Raw genomic sequence first — 15,901 nt, forward strand, 5'->3', positions numbered from 1 at the left:
CTGATGTTTGGACAGTAGTTAAAGTTTAAAAGATGTGAAAAACATAGTCCAAAACAAGAAGACACTCGAATGGGCGGACTGATGGAAACAGATTTTTAATAGAAATGGGGAAAATTTGAAGAACAATAAAAAAACCTGAAGAAATAACAAAACTTGGGTGTTTACAATATATTTGATAACTTTAAAACATTCTGACAAAATTTATATTTCTCCCTTCCGTGCTGTATGTGTCCCATGTTCATGTTTTCCTGAAAACTATCCATGGCAGCTTTATCGCACTGAGAACAGATTCAGCGGATGTCATGTCCAAAAGCAGCGTTCAGCAGCGTCGCCTTTTCCCTAAAGTCCCCTCCTTTTCGAGGGGCGGCAGTGGGCTCGGGCCGTGACGATTATTTGTGACGCAGGTTTGTCCTCCATCACTAGCCGTGCCCACAGGCTGAAAACACCCAGAATCCGAGCGAGCCATCACGACCGATGGAAATATGTAGTTAACTCGCACGGTTTGCCACATTGCGATAGCAGGAGGGTTTGGTGGAGTCGGTAAGTTGGCATTCTTAAAACCGGGTTTGATAAATGAGTTCAGCCGCAGCCATTTAATAGCGTATTTCTGCAAACGTTAGCCAGCTAGCTAAATGGGAAGCTAGCATTAGCCTAGCAAAGAAAACGGCGATGATGGCGGATGATGCCCGTTACTTCCAGCTGAGTTGCTTGCATCGGAGTAGCATGAATATATTCTAAATATAGCATTCGGGACATAAAGATTGAATGTAAAATGATGTTCGTGGATTGTCACTGACCATTTCGGTCGTATTATCTTCCATAAGAGGTCGTGTTGGCAAATGGAAGGTGAGACTGCTGAAGTACGTTTGTGATTTGACTAGCTACGCCAGCAGTGAAAGTAAGCACAGTCAACGCCAACCCCTAATATATCAACAAGACACAGACTTCAAAGCAAAAATTGAGATGCTCCCAGTTTTACTATTCTAACAGAGTCTGTGACAGGGTTCGTACTTAATCACAACACGGTTATATAAAGGATAAAATATCCTTTATCAGGACTGATGAAGACCGTAAGGCCTGTTTTCCGAGTGCACTTTAATAAGTTGGGTGTTAGCAATGTTCAAATGAATTAGTTTATGTTTGTAAAGCTCTTGTCGTTTATTCAAAAGTTAATCAGGAGATTTTATAAATGTTAGAAGAACAAGTTTAAAAAACACTATGGAATTTTTGGAGACATAAATTGAATATAACAAACTTCATATTTCTTAAAAGTGAACAAAAGTAAACAGTAATATTAACGACACCTGTTTCAATATTGACATTTGTGGCTGTCCAGGACACAAATATTAAGATTGTTCTGTAAATGAAGTGAGAAGTGGGAGTTTTCTTCTATTTCTCAGAATTACATTCTAGGCATTAGATAAGCAATAAGAGAAAGTGGAGGTGGAGCAATAACCATGCAATATTTTAAGCATAGCATAAGAAATATTTTACACACCAATTATCCGTGAAGCAGGTTCATCCTCCAGTTTAAATTAAAGGTATTCATAAATGGACAAGAACTAAACATATTGGTGGCGCAGGGGTTAAGCACAAGCTACATAAGGAGGCCTTAGTCCTCTATGGCTACTGCAGGTTTGATTCCCGGCCTCTCTCTTATTATCTGGTTTCCTGTCTAGCACTTTGTAATAAAGGCCACTAGAGCTAAAAAAAAAAAAACACACACTAAGTATATATATATATATATATATATATATATATATATAAGTGTGTGTATATATATGTATGTTTTAAATATAAATAAAGATGAACATTTGAAAGACAATAATACAGAATTACTTAGCTTTTTTAAAAAAAAATACATCTAAAGACAGATCTGCATAAAATATTTTCAACGACTAACTTTCTTATTGACAATTAATAGCACAGCTGTACTACATAAAGTGAAACAATGTGAAAAATATATTTGATAGACAACAGACCGTCCTTTTGTCGTCTCTTGATGTTTGGCCCTCAGTTTACTTATTTTTCCATTGTGTGGTACCAGTCAGATGACCTAAACCAAATAGACTCTGCTTGTATCTGTTTTGTTTTTACTCTGATGTGGGGAGGATTGGCTGTGTGAGAAACTGTGATGGTACACAGATCATGGAGCACAAACCTCTGTGTGTCTGTAGTCATTGTTGCATCTCTTACCAGCAGCTTTACAGCCTTAACGTTAATCTCTGAATAAGAAAACAGCTTCATAAACAAGCTCACTGTAGATTTGATATTAGATCTATTATATGTGTCACAGTCTATGCCCATAGATCTGTAAACTGTCTGCACGCGTAAACAAATTCAGTGAATAAGAAAAATTGCTGTTCAGTGCAATGTTTAAGTACAACTGCAAAGATATTAATAATTTTTCATGTGCCAGAAATAAAATAATTCATTGCAGTTTTTACAGTCTTCAATAATAAGCTTAGCTAACATAGGGCTGGACAATAAATCAAGAATAATATATATGGTGATAGACAATTGATCAATACCAATAGATAATGTCTGACAGTGTTCAATAATTTCACTGAACTCAATCCAGAACCACACAGCATTCTGGGGGATGTAGGCAAAGGAAAGGCTTTAGCTCCTCAGTCTTTCATGGCTAGGAAAGGTGGGTGGCATCAACAAACCAACTCATTCTTTAGTCACCTATTGAGCAACTTGTAAGGTTTCACCACCGTGCCTCATAACAGCTTTAAAATAAAAAACCAGCAGCGTGGAGGGAAAACTGTAGCTAAAACATTTTCTTAATCCAAGAGATTCTCACGATCTAGTTATGGTTAGAATAAGTGTGCAAATATAGGCTGTATACAGCTCTGGAAAAAATTAAGAGACCACCACAAAATGATCAGTTTCTCTGATTTTTCTTTTTATTGATCTGTGTTAAGAGTAAAATGAACATTGTTCTTTTATTCTATGAGCTACTGACACCATGTCTCCAAAATTTCAAGCAAAAATGTAGCATTTATTTGCCAAAACTGAGAAAAGGTCAAAATCATGAAAAAGACATAGTGCTTTCAGACCTCAAATATTGCAAAGAAAACAAGTTCATATTCATTTAGAAACAACAAAACTAATGATTAAACTCAGGAAGAGTTCAAAAGTCAATATTTGGTGGAATAACAAGGAGGTTTCATTGGGGTTCAGTACAGTGGGCTCTTCATTTTCTCCAGAGCTGTATATACATCTCATATGGTTTACATTGTTTTAACATATATATATATATATATATATATATATATATATATATATATATATATATATATATATATATATAAAAACTTAATTCTGAAGGAGTGGCTGCTTTTATTTTGCTGTTCCGGCGCGCCACCATCAATTTGCTGCAGAGCAAACCCTGATGTCTGTCAGTGAATGAAATCTCTGCGTCGTTTCCTCACAGACCATTTGGGAGGGAAGCCACCATGGGCGGTCACGACGACGACGGCTCGTACGTCGTAAACAAACAAAAGCAGGACGAAGAGCTGAAGAACAAGCTGAACGAAGGCAGCCACTGCAATAACGCCAAGCGGGTCAAAGAGGGTCAGAACCAGCTGCGCAAAGTTACAGAGAACCAGCAGGACCAGGACCACAACTGCAACATCAACCAGAATGGCAACAAGGACGACTTCCCTCTGCAGAACACCACTCAGGAAGAGCAGCAGGGAAACGAGGAGCAGACCAAGTCCCCCAAAGCGGCCATGACGCCTGGCCTCAGCCAGGAGGAGTCCAAGAACATCCTCAACGAGCCGCTGCTCATCCACGCGCTGGGGTCCGAAGAGGAGAAGGAGAAGGAGCGGGAGGAGGATGACAAGGAGAAAGACAACAACTGCGAGGGGCAGGAGGAGGCTTCGGACGGCGGCGGAGGAGAGAAACCCGCAGAGCGGAGTAACGTTGAGTCTCACAGGGAAGGTGGCGTGGGGAGAAACACCTGCCTCCTCTTCTCCAACATGAACGGCACCCCGAGTGACGAAGACCCCAGCTGGCCTTCGCTGTCTCAGGACAACTCTGACAATTCTCCAAATGGGAACAGAGGTAATCTGAAGCATTGCTGAGTCGTGTATTTTACTCTCTGCTAATATTTATATTACTAAGTGTTTGCCTCACTCTGTAGCTTTTCTTCTCCCCTTAAAGAGTGTAAAACACAGATAAATCCAAACAGAAGCATCTGAAAACATCTGTATGTGTTGGTGTCACAAAGCATTTCTGCAAGGAACACCAAGGCTATGTTCACACAGCAGGTCTTTCTTTTTTTTTTGCTTTTGCTGAAATGTGTTTTTTTTTTTTTTTTTTTTTTTTTTTTTGTCTTATCATGCTACTAACTGAACCAAACTGCAATCAGACTTGCCTATGAATGGTTTTTCCAAAGTGAGCCACATGCACAGAAGCAGAACATAACCATCCCACATCAGCGCACCGTTCACAGAGGCAATAGTGGATCGATTTCAAACAAGAGCATACAGTATTGTCACAAAATCACAAGACAGCTGATAGCAGCTGCTTTTGTGGTGCATTTACTGCAACTTCTGGAGAGAAGATGGATGTGTAGTTGGTGCTATGCTGAGTGGTGGGACTGTGAAGTGGTTCACTGACACTGGCTCCTTTAAGAAGTTCAGAATAATTATTTACAGGCAGATTTCCTGCGTCTGGATTTTCCCGATAAAGAATTCCAACACGTCACATTAATGAGATGAAAGACTGATAAAACACAGAAAACCATTGGATTTGTTTGCGATTTAGTACCACATATGAAATATATGGAAGAGGCTCAATTCAGATTTTTATTTTATTTTTTTCTTGGGGTGAAAAGATCAGAACTGAGCCATTCAGACTGCAGTGAATAACAAAAGAAAAAAACCCTTCAGATTTGGTTGCGTTGTCCTGCTTTGTGAACGTAGCTCGAATCTGTTGAACACACAGCAGTGACAGAAGACGGGCTTTCTTCCTGCATGACGTTATTCTGAGTGAACGCCACCCAAAGGGAACATGGCTCAGTACTGACCAGAAAATGATGTCATCACCCCACAGTTTAATTGGTGTAAAAAATATTTGCATGTTGCACTTAATGTGAAGAAATCTTTATAAACGTAGATCTACATCATAAACGGCTCATTGGACTCTTCTTCCTTACTGGTACATCCAAAAGTTTTTTATTTTTCTTGTCACATTTATTCAAAAATTTGTTGAAAGATTTTAGTATTTTCCTGTTGATTCTGAGCCTTCTTCACTCCCTCTTTTTTTGTATACATATTTATATTTGTATTTTTTTAACCGTAGAATCTTTCTGGGACTCCAGCGCGTTTGAGACGGACACAGACCTGCCTTCTGGGTGGATGAGAGTGCGCGACACCTCCGGCACGTATTACTGGCATATTCCCACAGGCACCACCCAGTGGGAGCCTCCGTCACCTCTGGGGAAGATCGGCGACTCCATGATGTCCTCCACCATGTCTCTGGAGACCACGCCCTGCGAGGAGCCGGAGGTGAGGGCAGCTGAACACCTGGCTTAGCGACAGGTGGCTCAGAAACGGAATCAGACATTTCATAGAAAAAACTCTGTTCTCTAGGAAACCTGGGCTCAGCTTTCCAGCACAGATGATGGTGGTGATGAAGGGGAACTGTGGAAGGTTAGATAATGTCATTCTCACTACTCTGAACTGCTTTATTTCCTGGAGAAACAGCATCTTATGCGTTTTCATTTTTTCACTTTTTCATTGCTGTGGGAGCAGATGTGGAGTTCAGTCCCTCCAGGATGTTGCAATATTTTTTGGGATTGCTGATGACTAAAATGACTCATTTTGTGGCACCTTTTTTTCCAAGAGTTGCAATCAAAGTTGCAATTTTTTATTTTTATTTTTTTACTTTATTTCTGTCAAAACCTGGTTTCCTCCCTGATTCTTTGCTCGTTGCATTGCAAGAATAAAGATTCCTTTTAAATATGTGAAAAGTAAAAATTTCTGTCCAGAGTTAAAGAGGACTGAGCTCATTCCTGGCATAGTAAGGGATGTACAGTATGTAACAACAACATTAGTATTTTTGTCAACAAGCTTAACATGATAAATTGGCATAGATTCACTATTTAGCTAACATTATCTGAATGCAGCAGCTTTAGCTTTACCACTCACACGGTTTGCTTGCCTTTTGGCTAAAGCTAGCTGGTTTTCAGGAGACATCATGAAACAGGAACTTAAACTCTAAGGAGGCTCAGGATTGGTCAAAATTCGGTCGAATTTCAGCAATTGGTCGGAAAAGAAGCAAATATGGAAAACGTTCATGCGAATGGTCAGATTTGGGGAAACAGTTGTGATGGTGTTTGAAAGTTAGAAGTTTGCACAAAATTTGCAAATGATGAGTGAATTAATGGTTGTGATTTGAACTTCCTGGAGGGATTGATAGATACTTGATGTTATTTCATGTTCCACCTCACTGCCTGTAAATGGCATTTAATTCAACAGTGATCTGGCATTGTCCATGCAGATACTGGAGCTAGTGAAAGGCTATTAGTTGGAAACGATGCCATTTAACTGGGTCACTGTCTGCCTCTTATGGTCTTCCTATAAAATTGTAAGGAAGAGGATTTGGCTCACTGAAAAAAAAAGAATTCTGGCTTTAACACATTGTTAAAAAAAAAAAAAGTAAATTTCCAGCAAAATAGCTTAGAAATTTTTTAGAAAAAATTAGGAAATTTCTCACTTTGAAAAGTTGAAAATTTCCTAGATAATTAAAATTTTGAGATTGATCTCAGATTCAAACGTTGAAAATGTTTAGTTTTTTCCCCCCAAAAAAACATTCAAGTTTTTCTAGCTTAATGTGACGGTTGAAGCTGAGAAATTTTCACATTTTTCTTTCTAGAACATTTTGGAGAGTTCTAGCAAAATTTCTGAGTTTTTGTCAGAAATACACTCCTCCTTTTCTTTTCTTCTATCTGTAGTGTGTGCTGTCGCAGAATGCTGACCTGATCTCAGAAAATTAAATTCAGAATTCTGAGAAAAAGTCATTGTGTCGAGTTCTCATCGTCATTTACGCTCTTTGGCAAAACTTGCTAACATAAACTGCCATGTTTGTCTTCAGGAGGAGGGAGAAGCTGCATCTGACCAGAGTCTGAAAGAGTTTGAAGGAGCAACTCTACGCTATGCATCTATCAACTTAAAGTAAGCAGCAAGATTTTATATTTACTGTCTAAATGCTGCCATTCTTAACCTTCTTTTAAATTTATTCTTGATTCTTTTGTTTTTGCAGCTACAACTGCTCCCTGTCAGAGGAGGAGGAAAAGATCGCTCCACAGTGCACAGATCTAGAGACCAAGGTGAATAAGCAATCAGATTGATGGAAAAACTCTTAGGACAAATGTGGCAAATGCTTTGCTTCTTTGTAGATGCATAAAAAAGGAACAGAAGTTATTCTGGCCTGAAAGGGATTATTTTATTTTATTTCTTTACTTTTCCTGCCAGCTAGAACTGGCAAGAGAAAAAAATGTCCATATCAGGTTTTTTGGGGGTTTTTATGGCACATTTTAAAACATCAGTTGAGCCATTGTTAAAATACATAATCATGAAATGGTTAAAAAAAAAAAAATAGAACATTAACAAAAGTAAATAAAATACAGTTAGGATTTCAAATGACAAATCAATCATAGACTGGAGTAAAGAGACTAGTTCTTGGCTGACATTTAAAGCCGCATAAACATGTAGAGGTGAGCTGTTCCACAGTCTTTAATCAGAAACTGAATTTAAGAATCCCCAGGTATCAGAGCGTATGAGCTCATCATGTTGTCTCTGTCACTGTCAGTGTTTCGCCGTGCGCTCTCTGGGCTGGGTGGAGATGTCTGAGGAGGACCTGGCGCCCGGAAAGAGCAGCGTGGCCGTCAACAACTGCATCCGGCAGCTCTCCTATCACAAACACAACCTCCACGACACCGCCGGGATCTGGGGGGAGGTGAGAGTCGTCACCTGACTCTTCTGTTGCCACAGCAACACACACACACCGCACGAGAACTTACAATCCTTGAAAATGCTGAAGATCAATGTGCTGAGTCCAGCCTCTTCCTGTGAAGCTCCCACAAATTCTTGAATGGACTTTGCTTAACAATCCTATTAAGTCTGAAGTTATCCTTATTGCTTCCGCACTTTTTCCTTCCACTCAACTTTCTGAGTATTTTTTTTAAAAGATATACAAGTTGCTGATTTTCTAGGACATAATTTGTGGTTTTCATTATCTGTAGACCATAATCATCAGCATTATAAGTTGAATTACTTTACATTATGTAATGAAAAAAGTTCAAACGTTGCGTGTTGTTCCTCATGCTGAGCGTGTGCGCCCCCTGCAGGGTAAGGACATGCTGATGGTCCTAGAGAACGACACCATGAACCTGATCGACCCTCTGGGCCAGACTCTGCTTCACTCTCAGCCAATCGGAAGCATCCGTGTGTGGGGCGTTGGCAGAGACAACGGAAGGTTAGACCTGGCAATACGATGGCGTGTAGTTACCACTCTGACATGTCATATTTTAGTTTCCGATGTCGTATTTAATGGATTCAGGTTTCCCCGTAGAAAACCTGCTGGGTGGCGACGCCAGTTGGGCCGACGTGATTTTGAGTTAAAAAAAAAGTTCAAAGTTGATGGAAAATTTGAAAATGTCTCCAGGGAATAATTATGTGGTGTTGGAAGAAATTATTAACACCAGCTATAAAGTCTTAAAATAAATAAATGAATGAACAATTCTTAGCCTGGTCGGGGTGCAACTAAAGCCTGGTAGCCCTCCAGGCTGATAATCCACTGGGGGAAACTGGATTTTTGTACTTTGAAAATATTAAAATTTTTAAATTTAAATTTTTAAAGTACATGTACAGTCTATATAACTAAACCTATATTTAATAGTTATCTTATCAATACAGTATGTATTTCATTTTAGCTAAAATAAATAGTGGAAATGTATTAATTATAAACTATATAATATTAAAATATGCAGTGCAATTATGATATTAATATTGGATATTTCTATTAAGTAATATAAAATTAAACATACTCAGTTGAATTGCAGGTGATCTTTCTGATTGGTGGATTCTGTTATGTTGGTTTGTCTGCTATTCATTAAAACCAAGGAACTCTGTCTATGTGGCTTCTGCTGCCCTCTGCTGGATATTTCCTACAACTGCAGCTGAAATATTCCACTAATCCTTTCTGCCATCTGGATTCTAACAGCTGTGTTGTTTTTTTTTTCTTTCATGCTGCTCTATCCATCATTAACAGGGAAAGGTATATTTTAACAGTTACTCTTTGGAAAATGTATTATATGTAATTCTGGATGTTTTACGTTAATAAAAGTAAAGATAAAAACGGGAGAAAAAAATTTGCTTTTGGTTTTCCCCTGCAGGGATTTTGCTTATGTTGCTCGGGACAACCTTACCCAGGTGCTGAAGTGTCACGTTTTCCGCTGCGACTCACCCGCCAAGAACATCGCCACCAGCCTGCACGAGATGTGCTCAAAGGTCGGCTTTTACTCCAATTTCATTCTAATGTATTCAGGCTTTTTTTTCCTCCTGAAAGTAATATGCAGTGCTACTATTTCTCTTTAGATCATGATGGAGAGAAAAGCAAACAAGCCAGGCGTGAGCAGACTCAACTCTGACCCAAGTAAACCGTTTGGCATCCCTGTTGAAGGTAAAATGGAAATATTTCAACATTTTTTTTTTTTTTTAAGAAAGCCGACAGTCGAGTAATAAAAATATTTTCTGCTTCAACAGAGTTTCCTGCTCCAAAAAACGAGCTCTTCCAGCGCTTCCATGTTTATTACCTTGGTTGTATACCAGTGGCTAGACCAGTCGGTGAGCAAAGTCAGAGATTTCATCTGCATTGTTAATACAATTTTTATTGAATTTGACTTAATATTTCTTTGTGTGTTTCTGACAGGAATGGAGATACTGAATGAAGCGTTGGAGTTTGCAATGGCTGGCAGGGATAAAAATGACTGGACTCCTGTTTCTGTCAACGTGGCTCCAGCCACCCTCACTATACTTTCAAAACAGGTACAGACTTCACCATGGCAACCAGGCCTGTCACGGTAACACGTTTTACTGGATGATAAATTGTCCCAGTAATTGCTGAGATAAATAATGTTATTGTCTTGAAATCATTTTCAAGTAATGTATCAATATTGACATAATACTGCAAGTTAAATTAATTTAGTAAGAAATGCTCTTAATGTTGGAACTGGAAGTTACTTTAAAAATCCAGAAGAAAAACAATAAATAACAGAAACAAATTCTGTATTAGAGCTCATTTTAATTTATCATCTGATTAATTGCTTAATACCATGGCAGATTTTATTTATTTATTGTTATATTTGTCTGCTGTATGTTTCAAAATTAACTTCTTTTTTTTTTTTAACCTGGCTGTGAAATTTAAAAGTGTAGAGTTTAATATAAAGCTCACATTTCATTGCTTTCCCAATGAAAACATGAATTTGTATTTAAGCCTGTCACAATAAATCAATGAATCGCATGATAAATTAAAATGAGCTCCACAACTTCCTGTCTGCTGATTAATACGTTCTGAATGACAGTTTTGTTTACAGAAGTATAATAATCCATTTATTTATGGTTTTTGTTATAAATTGTTTTTATTTCAGTTTTGTTTATTGTTTTTGGTTGTCATATTTAAAATATCTTCCAATGTAAACTCTTTGTTCATTAGTCTTGAGAGGACAAATTTGCATTATTATCCCATCATCAAAAACTTGAAAACAATATTATCATTTATCTCAATAAAAACTGGAACGACTTATCATCCAGCAGAATATCTCATCTTGACTGGCCTAATTGTGGTCAGTGGACATCTTGTATTAACAACCATTTAATTTGTGATATGATTGTAAATGATTTCATTCTGCTGACACCTCTCCCCTCCAGGATGACGAGGTCCTGTCGGAGTGCAGGGTGCGCTTCCTGTCGTTCATGGGCGTGGGGAAGGACGTCCACACCTTTGCTTTCATCATGGCCGAAGGCCCGCAGGAGTTCACCTGCCACATGTTCTGGTGTGAGCCCAACGCTGCCAGTCTGAGCGAGGCTGTTCAGGCTGCTTGCATGGTGAGGCTCAGAAGAAGGAATGCCATGACAAATGTCTTACAGATGGAACGGTTCATAAAAATCAGATCGGATTGAATTGCACATGCAGAGTTTAGTTCTAGTTTTAGTCAATAAACTGGTCACGCAAGAAAGAGAGTCTGTAGGAAAGGACAAGTTCTACTTCCTGTGGCTTTTTGGGCCTTGAAAGAATAAAACAATAGCTAGAACTCACTATTTAAGTTTTGAGAAGAGTGCACACCTCCATATTGCAGCAAGGCTGATACATTGAATGTTCATTGCTAAAATTAGTTTTATAGCCCTCTTTAGTCGAGCTCTAGTTGTGGTCTGGTTCGCTTGGGGAGGGGTGAATGCGTAATCGAACTCTTATGCACCTAAAAATCTAATAGATTATTTTTCATAGCGTTTGGTTTGTTTGACACGTTGCAGTTTGAAAGCAAACTGCACCAGCTGAAATGTTGCAACTTTGCTCCCCAATCGAACTGAGTCTACCGTACTATTAGGTAAGAAAACACCCCTGTTTAACACCACTAACCCTCTGGAATATTTTTTTTGGTTTGCTTTTCAGCTTCGCTACCAGAAGTGTTTGGATGCCCGCCCCCCCAGCCTGGCCTCCTGCCTGCCCACCCCTCCCGCTGACTCCGTGGCTCGCCGGGTTAAGAAAGGTGTTCAGAGTCTGCTGGGCACCTTTAAGAGCTACAGGTCAGGTTCTCAGTCCCCATAAGCCGGCGAGAGGACCTTTTACTGTCCGCCAAACGCCAACGTCCAATCATAGCAGCGCCCCTCCTCACCCCCCTACTGTCCCCTTTACTCCACCTTACCGCCGTCTCTCGTGTGCAGTCCGTAGAGTGTGAGGTAGATCTTCACGCAAACCCCTCACATCAAACATCTTTGTGTTTTTTTTAACTGAATCGTTGAATGTTTGACACGGATGTAATATTTTTACCCGCCGACACAAGAATTCCCAGCGAAACGCTTCGCCAGTCGTCAACCGCAGAACTTTCCATACCATCTTAGGGTGTCATAACCCCCCCGTAGTCGTACGTCTCTCAGACGATGTAATTTAGTCTTCCAGTGACCTCCTCCACTGACTGGATCGTAGTGCGTTCTCTTGTCATTCTGCATGAACATTCGCAATTTCAGCGCTGGCGTGCAATAACCAGAGGTTTCCGTATGACGTGATGATTTTTTTTTTTTTAGTAACGAGTGGGTCTACATCGATCAAGCGTGAGAGGCTTAAATGGAACAAACAGAGCCATGATGAAAATCATTCTCTCCTGACGATAATAGTAATAAAGATACAAACTCTGGGCTTTCTTCACAACTGTTTACCACCAACAAAAAGCGACTGAATCGTACTGTATACTCTCACCACGAGCTGCATGTTTTGATAGCGTAGATGACTGCTGTCTGCAGCAGGGTAGTGCTCAAGAGCCATCAGTGTAACCTATAAATATATATATACATATATATATATATATATTTTTTTTTGTGTGTGCGTTTCTGTATTGGGGGAAATGAGGAAGTTAGAGCTGATGTGATTTTTGTGTTCCTTAGGCATGTCACTCTAGTTAGTGTCAGTGTTTATCTTTAAGCTAGCTTAGGGAGTTAAACCTCTTGTGTAAATGATCATTTTTGTTTTATTTTCTGTGTGTGTGTGTGTGTGTGTGTGTGTGTGTGTGTGGCCCCCGGTCTTTCTGGTTATTGTTTTATTATTATTCTTTATTTTCCACACACACTAAAGTGTAAACACCAAACACGATTTCTACATTAACTCGTTAGATTTAGTTTTTATAAAGACTCACACTACTAGCCGAGTTGTATTTTACCTTCGTGTCCGTCGTAAGTGGTCAGTACTGTATGTAGCACAATAGTAAAGCTCATCTCTAATGTCGAGGATGCTGTGTGTAAGGCGTTTCAGAGTTACATGAATCAGCTTTAAGGCTGATTCACCCAGATAAGAAAGAACAAATGGCATTTTGGTGTTTTGGTGTTTAAACCACAGATTTTGACAGTTAAAAAAATACCCTCCTAATTAAGGGCCAAAAATGCCACAGTTTCTATAAATGTCAAATAAGTAAAATTACTCTTAATATTGTAATTGTTTTAGTACTTTATAGGACATAACAGTGGGGTATTTAAAAGGATTTAAATCTTTATTTTTTATAATCCCAGAGCGTCATAAATTTATCTCATCTGTCAGCCAAAATTAGTTAATGAAGCAAAATAATTGATCTGCATGTCATCTGCTATGCAGGATAGTATGTGCTTTCTATCCAATGAGCCTTAATGACAGTTTAAGGGCATATATCTTCATTTTTACAACATTTTGGGCTATTTTTAGCTTTAACTTTTTATTATTTCTGAGATTGACAAAATCTAAATTGTGAAAACAAATTGTGAAAAATACAAGCAAGCTCTAGGACACTGGGAACAAATCTGAAGAGTGTTTGGACCAAACATGGGCATCAATGCAGGACACAATCGTCACCCCAGGTGAGAGCAGGGATGACAGAGAGTCTTCAGAACCTCCCAGAATGTGAGATCATGAAGAATAAGAATACCTTTATCAGTCCCTCAAGGGGAAAATTAACATTTCTGTACAACCTGTCCAAAACATCAAAAACAAACCTAAGACTTGGGAAGAGGCTGCAGCCTCCCCTAAAGTGAGGAGATATGCAGTAACTGTAATCCGGCACTTACAGTTATTACTAAACTGTCCTTCACGCCTTTCTTACATGTTTGGCTCTCAGAAGTCACGTCAGGCGCCTACTGGAAGTGAAAATACGTAGACAGGTGCTACCAGATGCGCCCTTTCATTTGGCTCAGACACCGAAGAAGAGTAACTACTGTACTGACTTTACTGGTAGCAAAAACTTTTGGTCTGGTCTGGCTGTTGACTTTCTGAAAAACATTTTTCTGATAGCTTAAGGATTTTTTTTTTTTTTTGGTAAATTAGTGCTAATATGAATATGTATGCTTTTTAAACTTTCATAACAGGCTGAAGCACAGGAAATATTAAACAAGTACTGAAATGTTCCATTTTTTAAATAAATGTAATTATTAATAATTTAACATATTTAGTTGTGTTTTTAGTAGTAAACTGACATATTTCTATACATACTGAGATATTTGTTAGATTGTGGCACTTTAGGCCCTTGGTGCTCATCAGCTGTAAGCACTGAAATTCCTCTAACTGAACAAAGTTTTGTCAGGTAAATCAGAAAACACGGTGCCAAAAGGAATTGTCATTCCGTTAAACACTAAACATTTAAGCATATCTAACAGATAAAAATACATTCACGTTCAGAGAGATTTGCTACAGCGATTCCTGTGACTGATCTTTTCATAATACCTGGTTGTGAAAGCAACGCTGTGTCTGTCATGGCTCCCAAAACTCTTTCCAACTTCATTATGACGTGAGATAAAACACTACAGAAGTCGACTCTGCGTTCACTCGTGTAACTGCCTTGTCACTCACGTGTCACATGGAGTTATTGTGGTTTTCTCCTCTGAAGATTGCTGTGTCCAGTCTGATGATTAAAAGAAAATAGATTAATTTATTACTGGTCATGTAAATTAGGTGTAAAAAAATGGATGTATATAAAAGTCACTGCACAATAAATGTGGATATATCATCAATGTTTTCCCTTGTGTTTTTTTTTTTTCATGTTAATGTACACCATGTATTTTAAAGGGGCAGTACTCTATATTCTCCAGTCACATTGTGTCATTTTATACTAGAGTCAGGTAATTGTTACCTTCAGTTATAAAAATGCTCAGTCTCTTTAAGAAACTCCAGCTCTTTCTGTTCAGGAAGTCATTGTTGACTTGACAACTTGTGTGAACAAGCTAATTCACGTATAATTTTAATTGCATTTTTTATTTAATAGAAACACAATTGCAAAAAAAAAAAAAAATTTCAACATTATCAGAATATTGACAAAGTTTTGTGCACATTTGTAATGGAAATGCAGCTACTGTGACCCAATCCTGGAAAGTAGCAGGTGTTGACCTGTCAACATAATTACTTTTTTCCATTTTTTTTTCTTTTTTTTTTTTTTTTTTTAAGGATTCATGTCCATTTCCTTTTTCTTCTTCATAAAACTGTCTGGCCCTCTATTATCTATAATAGAGCCATAAATGTGTGGGTGGAGCAGCTACAGCCTTAACCCAGCATGCACTGCTCCCGCCTCTTCATCCCCGGGTCATCTGTTCAGTTTGTGTTAACAGTGCTGCCCCCACCCGGTGAGTTCAAAAGCATGGAGGGAGGGAGCTGCTCATTGTCTCCCAGAGCGATGGACTTGGAGATGAAAGGTTCACATCAAGCGGCAGCGGCCACAACAGAGGCAGACCGGTGAGAACCGCCAATAGCCCCTCCACAGCAGCCACACAGATCAAGGCTGCTATTGCTTTTTTTTGTTTATTTCTTTATTATTAATTTGAAGGGCCAGACTGGGGCCCCTGGTGATCGGTGACACGCCTTCACTCCGGGTTGGACAGATTAAACAGATCAAAGTCTGAAATGATTTCAGATGCAGCCTAAAACAGAATGCTGTGAGTTGTCAGAAAGAGTCCAAACATCGCTTGGATCACTTCACAGGACTGTCAGGTCGGGGCAGTCAGACATGGATTAAATGTCTTATTCACTGAAAATCTTTATTGCCAGGTGACAAACTGAGACGACTCCTTCAAACTGGCTTCTTATTGTATTTGTGATTAGTTTGAGACCAGACTAATTTACACATTCTCAGCTTTTTTTTTTTGGAAGGTCACATTGT

General features: G+C 38.9%; 1 protein-coding gene across 1 annotated transcript; it reads left to right on the forward strand.

Annotated features, from left to right (window-relative positions):
- The first annotated feature begins 125 nt into the window (after positions 1–125).
- On the forward strand, positions 126–14,762 carry apbb1 (amyloid beta precursor protein binding family B member 1). Its single transcript, XM_088012087.1, has 14 exons — positions 126–540; positions 3,443–4,074; positions 5,317–5,522; positions 5,607–5,666; positions 7,111–7,190; positions 7,279–7,345; positions 7,828–7,974; positions 8,366–8,493; positions 9,413–9,527; positions 9,615–9,699; positions 9,783–9,863; positions 9,949–10,064; positions 10,947–11,123; positions 11,689–14,762. Exons 2-14 carry the CDS (start codon positions 3,465–3,467, stop codon positions 11,842–11,844), a joined length of 2,028 nt encoding a protein of 675 aa, XP_087868213.1. The 5' UTR covers positions 126–540; positions 3,443–3,464; the 3' UTR covers positions 11,845–14,762.
- The last annotated feature ends 1,139 nt before the right edge of the window (positions 14,763–15,901 follow it).

Source organism: Poecilia mexicana, unplaced genomic scaffold, assembly GCF_051168715.1.
Source record: "Poecilia mexicana isolate PSO_F unplaced genomic scaffold, ASM5116871v1 scaffold_13, whole genome shotgun sequence".
In the NCBI taxonomy this organism is placed as follows: domain Eukaryota; kingdom Metazoa; phylum Chordata; class Actinopteri; order Cyprinodontiformes; family Poeciliidae; genus Poecilia; species Poecilia mexicana.